Raw genomic sequence first — 13,849 nt, forward strand, 5'->3', positions numbered from 1 at the left:
AGATTTGTTAAATCTGTTATAAATAATTTGCTAAAACTTGAAGTTCATTGTGTGCTTTATCGTGAATTGCAAAGAAAATACTTGTTTTTTTTTTTTTTTCTTTTAAATTTTAATCTCAGCAAGACGTAGTATGTGTGAAGCAAAGTGTATTATAACGAAACGAGTAAAGTTATAACAATAGATCGCTTGAATTGATTTTTCTTTAAAAAGAATAACGAAGTTTTAATTTAAAATAAATACGTTCTCGCGAAACAGGCAAGTCTTGCAGCAGTTATACCGTACAACGAATGCAGTACATAAATGAAAATTATGGATGTGCCTTTTAATTCGCTTTAGTAAGCTGTACCTACTTATACGGTTCTTAATCCGCAAGATTATTTCTGAGCGTAATTACACGAAAAGATATCGTGGTAAAACTTGAGTGGAACTATAATAAACGATATGATTTTCTTAGCTTTTTTTTTCTGGTCAATCCGTCTTATTAAAATTTTACTCGATTATTCCGACGCGCTTCTGATATAAAGCTACACCGCCGCATTGTACTGCAATTAATCAAAAGTTTGTTCTAGTTGCGTGTGCAATTACTTTTAGGACTTGTTACACAATTAATTGCGAGGTCAAAATCCACTCGTTTCACTTTGAGGCATTATAAGTACAGTTTGCAGCTCGCGAAAATCATCAGAATCTTTGTATGTCATCGCTTTCACTTATCGTACTTTTATTCCTGGAATAGTATCTCTTTACATCATTAATGCAATGCTGCATTACCTTTTGTTTTGTATTTTTACTCGTTTTACTTTTTCTTATCGTTCTTGAAGGAATTTAATTTCCCGAGTGGAATAAATATCTCTTCCCCTCCTTTTAAATGTCGTGTTTGCGATATAAATCTCGGGAATAGGGACAAACGAAAAAAATTAAGGCTCGCGGAATTAGAATCTTAAAAATGTTTACGATGAAATAATTAAAGCTGTGCGTTTCGTATTCTTACGCAGAATTCAAATTTCTTTCAATATTTTATCTAAATGTAAAATTCCACAAATTAAAAGAAACACTGTCGCGAAAAGATAGAGTTACTTTTCTCCGCTTCCACGGTAAACTCGCGGAACATCCTTCTTCCGAGTAGGTTTCGATGAAATAATTTGAAAAGTTTAAGACTTTTAAATTATCATTTTTCAGTGAAGAATTTCGAGCACGTTTCCGGGAATTTATTTGAAAATTTTAAATGCACTTTTCGGCTTAAAGATTACCGTTGCAAGCGGACTGTTGCGCTAATCGTAGCTTTACGTCGAACAAAGTGCTGCTTGAATTTTTTTTTTCTTCCTCCGGAAAATCACGCGGGCTTTTCGCCCTTTGATCAAAGGGCTAACCTATGTATTCGCTCGCAAGAGAGAGAGTTAAAAGCCGCCGACGCGCGGTATCTATTCCAGGTGGCATCAGTCGCCGGCGCATTCAGGACCGACCTCCTCTTTTTCAATTAACCTTTGATCATGGGGCATCGTGATATATAGATCGTGCGTGTGTGCCGCCTCGTCGGTGACCGCTGGTCGGAGTTGTTGGAGGTTCAAACGAGCGTCACTCGATAAAGGGACGAGCAACGCGCACACTTATGTCAATGGAACAAAAATCTCGGTCGATCGAAATCACGTGTCGCTCGGCTCGTGCGAACGGGATGCACCTGGAAAAGCTGATCCGCAGCATCCAGCGCCGTTTACGCTTTTCCCTCCGAGTTTCGAATTTTTATTACAACTCCCGTCTCCGAAGAAATTTAAGCGAGGACTCGTTCGTTTGATTGTCGATCTATCTTCGTCGTGCATATATAGACAGAGATGGATGCGACGTTCCGGAACTTACTTTTCGATTTTAAAGTCAGATATTCCTGTCAATTTAGGATCGATCGGACTTTCAATACCACCGCATTGAGAAGTTGGTAATAAAAGCTGAAACGAATGTTTCAACGTATGTACGTGCAAGGTCGTCGGTTATCTGACTGTATTTTCTCTTTTTTTTTTATTGTTTCGTTTTTTTTTTTTTTACCTCGGCGAAATAACCGATTATCTGGTTTTAATTTTACGGTGATTTTGCTTGTTTAACTATTGACGTAACGCAGTAACTAGTAGATAGTGAAGCCTCTCACAGCCAATATTGCGTGCGAGCTTATCTCGTGCGGGAAAATAATAAAACTACCGCGCGCAGGCAGCAAGAAATTACGGGAGCTAACTTTTCCGCGTTAACCGCTCTTCTCCTTTGATACTCTTCAGCTTTTTACAGCACGATAGCGCGACAGACAGATCGTTGTCGATGATCTCGGCTTCTATTTGCTCGCCAAATATCGAGACGAATCGAACTTTAACGAGGGACGAACGGCGAAAGTGAACCGCGCTCACGATGATTGGTATTACCGAAAGGGGGAATAAATATTGATCCTTCTATCAGCGACCCGCGCAAATTACACGTCGACAGGATCGCCGCGGCTACATTTCGTCCGGCGTCGGGCAGAGGGGACGGTTTCTTTGAAAATTTCTTCTTTATTTGCTTTAATTTATTTGTTCTATTCAAACAATATTTATGATATTACACGAAGTATCTTTATTGACTGAAAACAAAAGTGCAGTTACGTTGCATTAAAGTATAGTAATGGAATGAGAAAAAGCACTAGTTTAAAATAATTTTTTAATTAAATGATATTTTACCGGATTATATAAAGTAACGTTCGGTGAAATAAAACATCTCTGAATAAAAATAAACGAGTTCATTATTCTGCTGTGAAAATTGCTAAAAATACCCTTCATATGAAGCATGTCCCTTTCAGCCCTTTGTCGAATAGGTATGAAACGCATCTTTTCTGTTTAGTCTGTGTCTCAATTAGTCGAAAACGAACGTGTACAATCTTCAAGAACGCATGTACGCACAAACACACACACACACACACACCACCCCCGTCATATTTTCTTTCTCAATTGTCCGTGAAGTGCCGCGTCGACTGTAACCGCGCGTCGTGAAGGGCGACAGGCGGTTGGCAGGAAACGGCGGCGTTTCTTTCTCCTGGAAATCGCGCCTTTCGGGACTCCCAAAGCGAGGCTTAAAAATACCCCGCGTCCGAAAATAGTCGCGCAGAGAGCGACGATCCCGACGACGGTCCTCGATGACGACACCGCGTCACGGTGGCCCCATCGCCCTCATCGAAAGATCAACCCTTCCATCTCGTTGTTTCGCAAACCACATCTCCAATCCCTTAATCCACGGCAAGAGATGTCTCTCAAATCTTCTACCACAAAATCCCACAGAAAATGTACTTTCACACAGTGACCTAATACACAAACGCGTTTAGTAGAAATCGATAATGCGACACAAAAGGTGTCCCTGCCAAATATTTAAAACGAGCGCAAAAGGAATCCTAAGGGAGGGAAAAAAAACTGAGTTTTTGAAGAATAAATCTGTTCACAGCAGCTGTTTGTTAAAAACTTTTAGCTTTTGACATTTAATCGAGAATTCGAGCATATCTGTCAGACATATCTGTCTGCTTGGACAGTTATTGGGAATAATTTCGATTATTCGACGGTCATTGGCGACGCGTGAGAAATGATGGCGATTACGAGGTGATAAGTTTCGACCGCGACGGTATTCGTGACGTTCGATGAAATCATTGCGACTGAACGATTTCGATTAGTGCGGGCAACGATTCTCTCCCCGAATCCCGGCGACTCGTCTGGAGTTGATAAATTGCCAATGATGCAACCTGTACAAACCGAGAACAACAACTCCGCTCTGGACATGGAATCGTTCGAAGAGATGCTTCGCAAGGTAAAGCAATATCGTAAATAGATAGTTTTGCGACAGGCAAATGTAGCATGGCCTGTTCCGTTAGCTCTTCCACGACTGTTAGCGCGGAACCTGTAATTTTATATAAACGAAACGTCGATCTCGAGTGTGGTTAGCAAGATTTTACGTCGAATATTGAGAAAAGCTTACAAAGACTGCCCTAAGCCGTGTAATACTCGCGATTAAAATTGAGATTTGATCAATTAAAGTAAAAGTTTACTAAACTTGATATTAGTTTTCCTTCTAATCCGTTGAGTTTCAACTCAATCTCAATTTCAATCTCCAGCTTGATGCACTCTTTGGAAAGGTTCGGTTAAGGAATGACGAGCATCGGTAACGTAATCTCGAGCGTTTAGCTTTCCCGTATGTTTGTTCTACCTAAGCGTAAGAAAATTTTTCCCGTGAGGGAAAAAAGGGGGAAGGATTATCCGAAAAAAAGTCACGCACAAAAGAGTCTTCGCTAGATAGGAAATGGGTTTTTAACTGCAGCGGCTTTCTCTAATGTATTCCGTCGGGCATCGCTGAATGGACCACTTAGCGCGAGCGTCCACACCTCGCCACACGTGTGGATATTCGTATATACGGCGTGTGCAGTATTAAAGTGAGTTTTCTAGCAGCGCGTTAATGGCCACTTGGACGAAATCGTCCAAAAAAGTGGGTAAGAAATTGTAAAAAGCAGCCAGTTTTTCCCCCCGACAATTAAATCTGTATATTTTTCTTTTATCTAAAAAAATTCTACCTCACACTTGACATTTACTAAAACAAATGTGGAGGATTAAACTGAAAAGGGAAAAAAAGTTTTGTAAGTTTATTTTTATTTAATAAAAGGAATTACTTTGTTAAATAAAAACCAGTCGTTCCCTCGACGAAGTTTTGATGTAACATTTATTTGATTGAAAGAGAAACGAAAAGTAATTTCTCTCTCTTTGAAAATGTGATTTGAATAATTTAAATTGTCGGAGAAGTTTGAAGCGAGATCTTGGCGGAATAAAATGTTGTTAATTCGAAGTGATTAAAAGCTGGATATCGTTTGTCTCATTGAGCTAAGTGTGGCCAACGTTTATAACTTTTCTCCGGCATTAATTTTGTCTCATGCAGCCATTCTCTTATTGTAATGTAATCTGAGAGGAAATTTTTCACCGCCTACTGTTCTCCGCATGGGCACAAGTGTCGCGAAACAAACGAATTTCAGATGTAAAACTAGCGTGAAGCCTAGGTTTATGCTGTGCCGTCTGTACAGCTGTCATACGCAAGTGTCACAAATAAATGTCAAATAAAAAGCTAGCCGGGAAGCTAAGTTTACGTTTTACGGCGTGACATTTTTATCCGACACGTATCTCGCCCCTCGTTACCGGCGTAATAATGCCGAGTGCGGCGGAAAAGACGGTCGGTGCGCGATTGCTGCATCATCGGTTCGTTGACCGAACTTTAAACAGTTTATAGCCGAGAAATGAAATAAAAATTTGCGCGGACACCTCAAGGGTTAATTCCTAGCTGCTTTTAGACTGCATCGCGCCGGATACGACGATAATCGGCGCGATACTAACCTAGTGGGATGTATTTTGCAACCCCATACTTTTCTCATTTTACAACGATTACTTTTTTCTCTAAAAACGTAAAAAAAAAGCGTTACTATCCAACGTTGTTCATGTATAGAACACGAGCAACGATGAATAATATTAAGCAAAAAGGAAAAATAATAATTAGTTTTATTATTTATAGGATAATTAATTAATATGTCCTTTTACGTACTAAATTTTGACGCAGCCACCGGAGGGTCAAGCGGACCGACCCGTGGCCGTGTTCCGTCCGTCCGGCTGCGATCTTTCGGGAATTATAATGCAAAATAAATTCGCGATACGGCCCTAGCGGAAGGGTTACGGAATAATAATTCGGCGAGCGCGTTTTCCGCTCGCGGGATGTATAACTCTATAACTCGCGGATGGAATGCATAATTCAACGTGCATTTGCATAGCGGGATGCGCCGCCGTGAGCGGCGTCGTGCGGTAACGTAAACTGAAGCTTAAATAACGTCGCGCATGTATATATATATACATATATACGCTGCTGCGTTTTCGTATCGTACGTACGTACGTACGTGCGGGGGCCGTAACGTGGCGCCGTTTGGCCGCGAAAATGGAACAGTTAATTGTCCTTCCGTTACCGTGCAATTACGTTTGTCGCGCGGGATAATGCCGTTTATCGTGTCTACCCGCCAGTGGCGTAATTACTTTTGTAATTAGTATTTCTTGGGGGAGTCGCGCGCGAATCTTGAGCGACAAGGTCTCGGAGTGTCCCGGCGCGCGGACCCCGACTCCAATCTCGATTCTCCGGTTTCTCTTTTTAATTTCATTGTTTCGCAGATACGATCGGTGGGCGCCGGGCGGAAACCCACGGATTCTCGCATCCGTGGTAAAGTACGAAAGCGCGCGTCAGGCTCTCTCCGGCTAATGCACCCTCCGGCAGATATATACGCAATCTGAAACCGCCGGCCGAATTAACCAACGTTGCCTACTGCTCGCGATATTAACTAGAAACTCGTATCCAATCGGACGAGTAATGGTAATAAGCCCTTCTTCGTTCGACCTTCGACACTTGGTATCATTTTGCCCTTCGTATTCGCGATATCTTCGATATCTCTGATCTGCTTTTTCTGATTCGTGATATTCAGCCGGTCATAAACGGATCCTTTTCCTGGCGGAAACGAGCCGCCGGGTGTATCGAGGGCGGGCTAAGCGAGAAAGCGTTCCGGAAGGGACGGCCGAGCTTTATCGGCAAACAGACGTCCGCGAGTTTCACGTAACGGCGGGGACGTAAGAACCCCCCGAAGAAGGGTAAGCCTTCCCTTGGCGGAAAGCTTTTTCGGTTGCTGGCCTAAGCGGCTTTCCGTTTTGCGGCAAGGATGCGTATTATCGACCTTCTCCGCCGCCTCCCTCCGCGATTGGTCGAAAAATATAAATCCTGACCGTCAAACACACTGACGGGTCGACAGGGTAGATTTCTCATGGTACGCTGAAGACGACAGGAATAAAAAGGAGTTGAGAATATTTTTGTTGTACCTGAATGGTACCGGGAAGAAAAAAGAAAGACATTCTTTAGAAAACCAATTTATCGTGCATGATTGATCTCGCTGTAATCTCTACCGATATCGTTTATTAAAGCCGGCTTTTTTTTATTTGTCAATAGTTAATTAATATTTGAAAAGAAATAGGAAAAAATATGTATAATGAAATTAATTTAATACAGCTTGTTAATTATTTAATATTATTAATTTTTAGTGATAAAATAGAGAGTTACTAATATAGAGATCACGCGATATCGAAGCTATTTTGTTCGATTTACGTATTATTAACTAGATAAAACTCGAACGTCGTATTAGATCGGCTGGCGACGAAGCAACGGGTCTCAGTGCGCAGCGATCGGTAGAAGTTTCCCGCAGCTTTCAGCGAACTTTTCCGCACTTTTCGTCGGTGACGTACAGCCCGAAAACGCCGACGGCACGATTTCGCGCTTCCGCGTAAGGGCGCATTCACAGCTTGGAAAAGCGAAAAGGCAGAAATCAATCGAGACTCGCTCGCTGCTAATCATCTAACGACGTTGCTTCAGTTGTACGGTTTTTTTAAATACTTATTTTATTTATTTTATTTTAATGGAGTCATAAAATTATTTTATTCTTAAAATAATATGTAAGCTAATATTTATTTGTGTTAATAAAAAAGAAATCAAATTGCCGTGTTTTCTCAAGCGTCGCTCGACTACTTAAAACCGTGTATATTTTTTATATTTAATACATTTTTCGAATGCAAAACAATTTTTCTCACCGCGTACTGCTACTATAAACGTTAGTTTTGATTGTTCACTGCATTTCCTTCCGGGTTTCCGCTAAGGGTTGAATGCGCCCTAAGATCTCGCGCGCGCGCGTACGAAAGAAACTACGGCGAACGGCCGCTGCTATCCACTTCCTACCCCTCAGGCCGTGAAGCGTAAAAGGGCAATAAAACACACGGGACGCATCTGGGTTACGAGCTTTACAAGGCACTAGCTTCTTTCTTTATCTCGTGCCGGGGCCATCACTTCGGCCCTAAGCGATTTCTCGAACGTCTCCTCCGCTCCGCGTCTCCCTGTAACCTTCTCCGTGTCAGCTTGTCGCCGTTACACACCCGTGGATAGATCTTTCTACAACTTGGACACTTCTGCTCTATAATGTAACGGACGTAATTTTGACGTCAAACCGGTAATTTCGACTTTCACCCGTGCCTACTACTTCGTCTTACTTTTTCTCATTTTTTATCTAAGAAAACTTGTTACCCGCTCGAACATCTTCAAGGCGTTCTTTTCATTGACTTGGCGCAGAGATACGTTCGTAAATCCAGTGGATATATTTTTATTTGTATTAATGTACGTAGGATTGGTTTTTAAACTGATTACTTATTTTTTTTGTCTTACGATGTTTGCTCTTTAATGGGGGATTTTTTTTTTTTTTCCTCTCTTGAAAACCGCAAAAATCGTAGCGCGGTGTCGTGAAATGTATAGAGGTTGCCGGCGAAAAAATCTCGTGCGCTTTCCTTCATAACTATGATACAGACGACGGGGCGGCGACACCACCATCCGATGACGATACTTCCATCGGTCGTCTCGCGAATAAATGTCGCAGTTACGCGGATTGCACTGGGAATTGGGCACGTAGGCGCGCGCGCGCGCACGTTTCCGTTCTTGCGGCGGGATGCACCGGCGGGTGCAATAACGATAACGCGGACGATCGTAGTAACGTCCGCCACAGCGTTACGTGACGATGACGAGCGGCGGCATTACGGGCCACGATAATAAAGAGATACGAGAATTAGTTCGGCTGGACGATGGCCCGTTTATCCCTCTCGTACATTCCGAGTATTTCCCACGGCGGAAAACGCGGATGCGTATTCTCTTGATATCAGAGATTGTTATCCGTAGGAAACAAATAGGGAAAATTTGCCTCCGATGTTCTTTTCCCAAATGTATTTAATTATTATGCGTTTCTATTCCAATTATTCTGCCCGTGCAACCGGAATTTGACTGAATTTTACAGCTTTCCACGCGGGTAAATAAGTTTGATACGGTGAGATGTGGGAAAATCGGCGGAATCTCGATTTCGCTGTGTCGACATAATTCGCGGCCGTGACCCTTCGTGGTGAAACCGCTCTCGTACCCCTTTCCCAGGGGCTGGCATAGTTTAATATACAAGGCACGGGAGAGCGATCCGGCTTCTCGACCCCGGGATTTCGTTATAAATAAGGGTCGCGCGCTCGCCCTGCGGTGCCGCAGAAGAAGAAACGCTAACGCACGAGGTGCTAACCGTTATACGTTCTCGTTTTCGCCGAGCTAATTCCACCGGCCATTACTCTTCTCCGTCGTACCGCGAGAGCAAGTCGAGGGTATGCTCGATACAGAGCCGCGATCTTTTCGTAACAAGCAGGAAAATTGAATCGATCGAGAAAGGTGCTTATCGGCAAAGGTCGTGAGCATTCGTATCGCATTTAGATTATCTACTTTCTACAGGTTTCGATTACAATCGTGTTTAATAATAATTCAGAAGCATGTCAAGAGGGAAAGGAATAAGGAAAAAGAAAATAGTACGTAAATCACGTAGCCGGAAGTAATTTCTGCTTTTGTGAGTTTTTTTTTTTCTTTCTTCCTGCCAACTGGGAGAAAAGAAAAGCAAGCCGGACTGCCGTTCCTTTTCCGATCCGACGCCCTTTCCTCTTCCGTACTTTTCGTGATTCTCCCTGGCCGCACGCGACAACATCGGCAACCGGCCATAAATTTTCCGCGTACAAAGCGAACGAAATTCAAGAAAGTACCCGGGCTTCCGCGTCTCGCGTCACGCGAGCCACCGATAACATTAACGAGAGCCAATTCTCGCGACGGCGACGACGACGACGTCCCAGAATGCGCGGCATCTTTGGACGATCGAAATACGTCGAGGGTGTGTTATCGTCCCGCGACTTTCACCCTCCGTGTTTTATGCGCGGTCCTGGACAAATTATGGGAAATCCACTGGCCGTCGTTTTCTCTTTTTCCCGTTCCGAAAAGAAAAGTATTTCCTCCCGCGGAATTATATTCGACGAGCACGCGAGCGGATCCCATTTATCGACGGCCAAGCTGTGTTCGTTAATAATCGTCGTTTCATCCTGGCGGGGATATTATATTTCTCCTGGCGAAAGCGCCGAGTACCTGACGCGCCATAGTTACCCAGAAGTATGCGGATGTCTCGTCGCGGTCTCTCAAAGGGCGGGGGAATTAAAGGGTTAAACGGGGTGGGTTAAAAGGATTCGCGTACCCGCGGGATATAGACGGGACGTGTGCAAAATTAGATTGCGTATGCGCGGATTGCACGGGGCCGGGATAATACCTTTCGTCCCGTGTCATCTCTACGTCGCGGAAAGCGAAATTTACGCACTGACGACAGTTTGAGAGGTCCCTCCCTGCGGCTAATGTACCAGTCGTTCTCCCGTCATTCCGTCCGCCCTGCACCGCCAGGATTTCCCTCTCTGTCGCGAGCGTGCAACGCGCCGAGAAAGCGTGAGCGTTATCTTCCCCTTCGCATTCGGAGGAACGTTTCTACGCTTCCCTCCGTCGGTGAGCCCTCCTCTCCCTCTACGTGGCAGCCCTTCGCTTTTTTTTTTTCTTTCTTTTCCCTCCGACGCCAGATGCTGCTAACTGCGCTCACCCTGATGAGATCCCGGTGCCCTTCGCTCCGCGCTGCAACTCGCGCTCTTTCTTCCCTTTTACCCTTCTCGTGCCGATCTATCTTCTCTTGGAAAAAGACGAGATCGCGCCACACAGCCGCTTTATTCGGGCAAGGAGGAACCACGGATTCTTTATATTCGCCGACTGCTCTTGTTATTGTAGCGGGGCTCACGATCATTCGTCGCGAGGCGATATCATCGGGCGAACTGCCGCGTGAAAAACCGTGCCTTTCAAACGAGAAGATTGCATCCGCGATATAGGCATGCCCCTACAAAAAGAAAAAAAAAAAAGAAAGAACAACTTCAAAATTTTTTAAATCAACCCTCCGTGGACGCGTCAGAACTTCAATTAAAGTTTTATACGAGACAAACATTGATCCTGCGACACCTATGGCGTTGTGTGGTTCTTTAATATATTTTTTTTATTAATGGAGTTTGATGAGACTCGCCGCCGCGAAGTTAGACATCGACCTACTCGTACGTATCCAACTCGTCTCGAAGAAGAAATTGAATTTCTCGTCACGAATATCGAGGGTTCTTGACAACAGGCGAAAAAGAAGCAGCAATAAAAGCGATTATAATTCTAATGCAATTTATACACAAATGGATTTTTATTAAAAGTAAATAGCTACTGCAGAAATGGAAAGGAGAAGCTAAATATATCAAGGGGATGGATAATAATAGCAATTGCATACAATGGTAAAGCAAAAACAGACGCATGCTGGTCAATTATGAGATTACAATGCTGCGATTAAGATTAATTAAAAGATCTGAATAGAATCGCGGTTAAAAGCCGAGATTGTCTATCTCGCAAAATGTCGTCAGTCTTGCGCGAAATAACGTATTGTTAAAACGATTCTAATTTTTTTGTTTTTTTTTTGTTTCAGCTCTCGGAGCTCGAGCAGCGGGTGCTGGAAGCGGAGGGCAGAGCGGATGAAGCTGAAGACAAGGTGAGCGCGATTATATTGATATTTCTAGATTGAAGCTACACACGTGTGTGCTCCACGTGCGCGAAACGACAAAATGATATACCAAGAGGGCAAACGCAAGATTTATTTTATCATATATCATTGTGGGTAGATAAATTTCGGCTGAGAAATAAAATGTAAAGGAAAGGATGGTCCGGCGTATCGGACGATGCCACGCAAAGGGTTGTTTAACTCTTGGTGGCCTAAATCGGTGGGCAAAGCTGCGTATTTCTCCGCGGTGCACTTTTGCAAGTTAATCCACACTCCATCTAGGAATCGGCAACGATATTATCGAGTTTCGCGGTAGATTTTCGGTGGACGGCTCCATCGACTCTTTCGAGCTCCCTTTTTCCTCGGGGTTGTTTACCCTACGTTCATTTCATACCGTACACCGGTTCCCTTACCGACTACGGAGTCGATTCCGCCTCCGCGACCCTCGTTTCTTATCACCGTTTATCTTTACACGGCTTTACCGACGGACACGAAAACCACCCTCCGTGAACGGTATATTCTTCTACAAGGGATGGCACAACTCCTAGGTAGTCCGATTTACCAGCCGGGGGCAAGTCATCGAATTTTCCCAACCACTGGCGGTGGGTATTTTTCATTTTTTAAAAGATCACATCGAGAATCGACACAAGTATGATACAAAATTAATGAATATTAATTTAAAAATAATAATAATTAATTTTTAAAAGCACGTAATTTTCGAACTTTAGCGAGTAAGCGAGGGACAAGTTCTTCACGCTCCTTTGACAAGTACAATCACCCCTTGGTTAATCAAAATAAAAATGAGCAAGTAGGGTAGTCTCGTTACCGATATTTGCACAGAGGACGAGATATCGATTTTCTGACGCGGACTTCCGTCGGTATTCTCGTCGACGACGACTCGCGACGGGACGGAAGGGTGAAAGTGCGAAAGAGAGCCGCGAAGAGGAAAAGAGGGCGAGGGCGGGAAGAGGGAAGAGTGATAAGAGTGGCAAGATGGCCGTGCGGCTGGCCGGCGAGGTCGTCGTTTTGTTATGACCCCGAGATTCGGTCTCGCGACACCACGTGCAGCATCCACGGCGACGTGTCGTGGAAAACCCTCGTCGTTGTGCGATACTCTCGTCGCTCGTGTTCGCGACCGTGCGTGGTTCGCCGGACCATCGTTGAAGTCGCCGTTCTTCTCGTTCTTTGTGCGCGAGGAGTTATGGCTCGCGGCAGGTGACATCGATGAAAGGTAACGGATTGCCCCCGCCGGGTGTGATACCCGACGTGATCTTGGGTGAGATTTTCAAGATCAACCTCGGGCTTTTCACCGGATTTAATTAATAAGCGCGAAAATAATTATCCGTCTGGCAATCAACGAATTCGCGGCGAAGATGTTTCGTCGATTAAACCGGGCCCACCGAAATTCAATCAACAGATTTGCGGCATCGTGAACTGGGTATGATTATCGCGAGAAAATTTGGATATGTTGTGCGCGTGTAAATTATCACTTGCGGTATCGCGATAATCGGCGCTAAAAGGATATTTTTGCGCGTCGAATTTCGAGTATTCAATTCCGCACGCCGGCAATTGAATGGAGCCATCAATTGTACGCGATGTAATCTCATCTAGTTTGGAGTTTGATGCGTAAGCGTGGCTGTACTAATTTTCATATTTATTAATGGTGATGAAACAAATTGATTTATCGTTTGTTTTTTTTTTTCTTTTTTCTTCCTATCAGTCTCAATTGAAAATTATCATTTAATATTGCATTTAAAAGCGAGAAATTTTATCGTTTGATTTTCTAGTAGAAAAAATTTGTCGGAAAATTAAGACCTATTTGAATCCAAAAGCAGTATCGAAGCGGGGGATGACAAATTTATCGCACCGCATTAAAGATATCGCAATGAGAACAACGTTCGCGACGGTTAAATGCAATGTACCGGTTGCGACAGCGACTTAATGAGTCGCGTCTCGTGTAAAATTGGCTTACGTCCAATGTATGAGTAATCCTCACTTCCCGCCGACATTCGTGCATTAAATAAAACGAGGATGCCGCCTCCGTCTCTCCTCCCTCGCGCGATCCACGCATCTTTCAGTATCTTATTTTTTGTGAAGCCATTAAGCCAGTTTGTCAAAGGAAACTTACATTCTCCATGCAATAATAGCAATTAAATAAATAAAATTAGTATTCTTAATTTTATCTTAATGCTTCGCTTTTCCCGTATAAAAATATCTCTTTGTTTGTCGACTATTTTAAAAATTCTTACGTGAATAAAAAGAATTAATTTGCACATTAAAAATTTATTATCGTTATTTTATGCGCGACAGTTTTTCTTTCACATCATGAAATATTTTCGCCGCTTA

General features: G+C 43.4%; 1 protein-coding gene across 7 annotated transcripts in view; it reads left to right on the forward strand.

Moving 5' to 3' along the window:
* LOC139109285 (uncharacterized protein CG43867) overlaps positions 1–13,849 on the forward strand; it is a 50,665-nt gene that overhangs the window by 24,760 nt on the left and 12,056 nt on the right. For 5 of the 7 annotated variants that reach the window (XM_070668247.1, XM_070668222.1, XM_070668213.1 and 2 more), the window contains exon 3: positions 11,432–11,494. In XM_070668247.1, coding sequence (XP_070524348.1) covers positions 11,432–11,494 — 63 coding nt within the window. Of the gene's footprint in view, positions 1–3,451; positions 3,802–11,431; positions 11,495–12,476; positions 12,735–13,849 lie in introns of those variants that run through there. The other 2 variants (XM_070668256.1, XM_070668266.1) reach the window with 2 other exon arrangements.

Source organism: Cardiocondyla obscurior, linkage group LG02, assembly GCF_019399895.1.
Source record: "Cardiocondyla obscurior isolate alpha-2009 linkage group LG02, Cobs3.1, whole genome shotgun sequence".
NCBI classification, from domain to species: Eukaryota; Metazoa; Arthropoda; class Insecta; order Hymenoptera; family Formicidae; genus Cardiocondyla; species Cardiocondyla obscurior.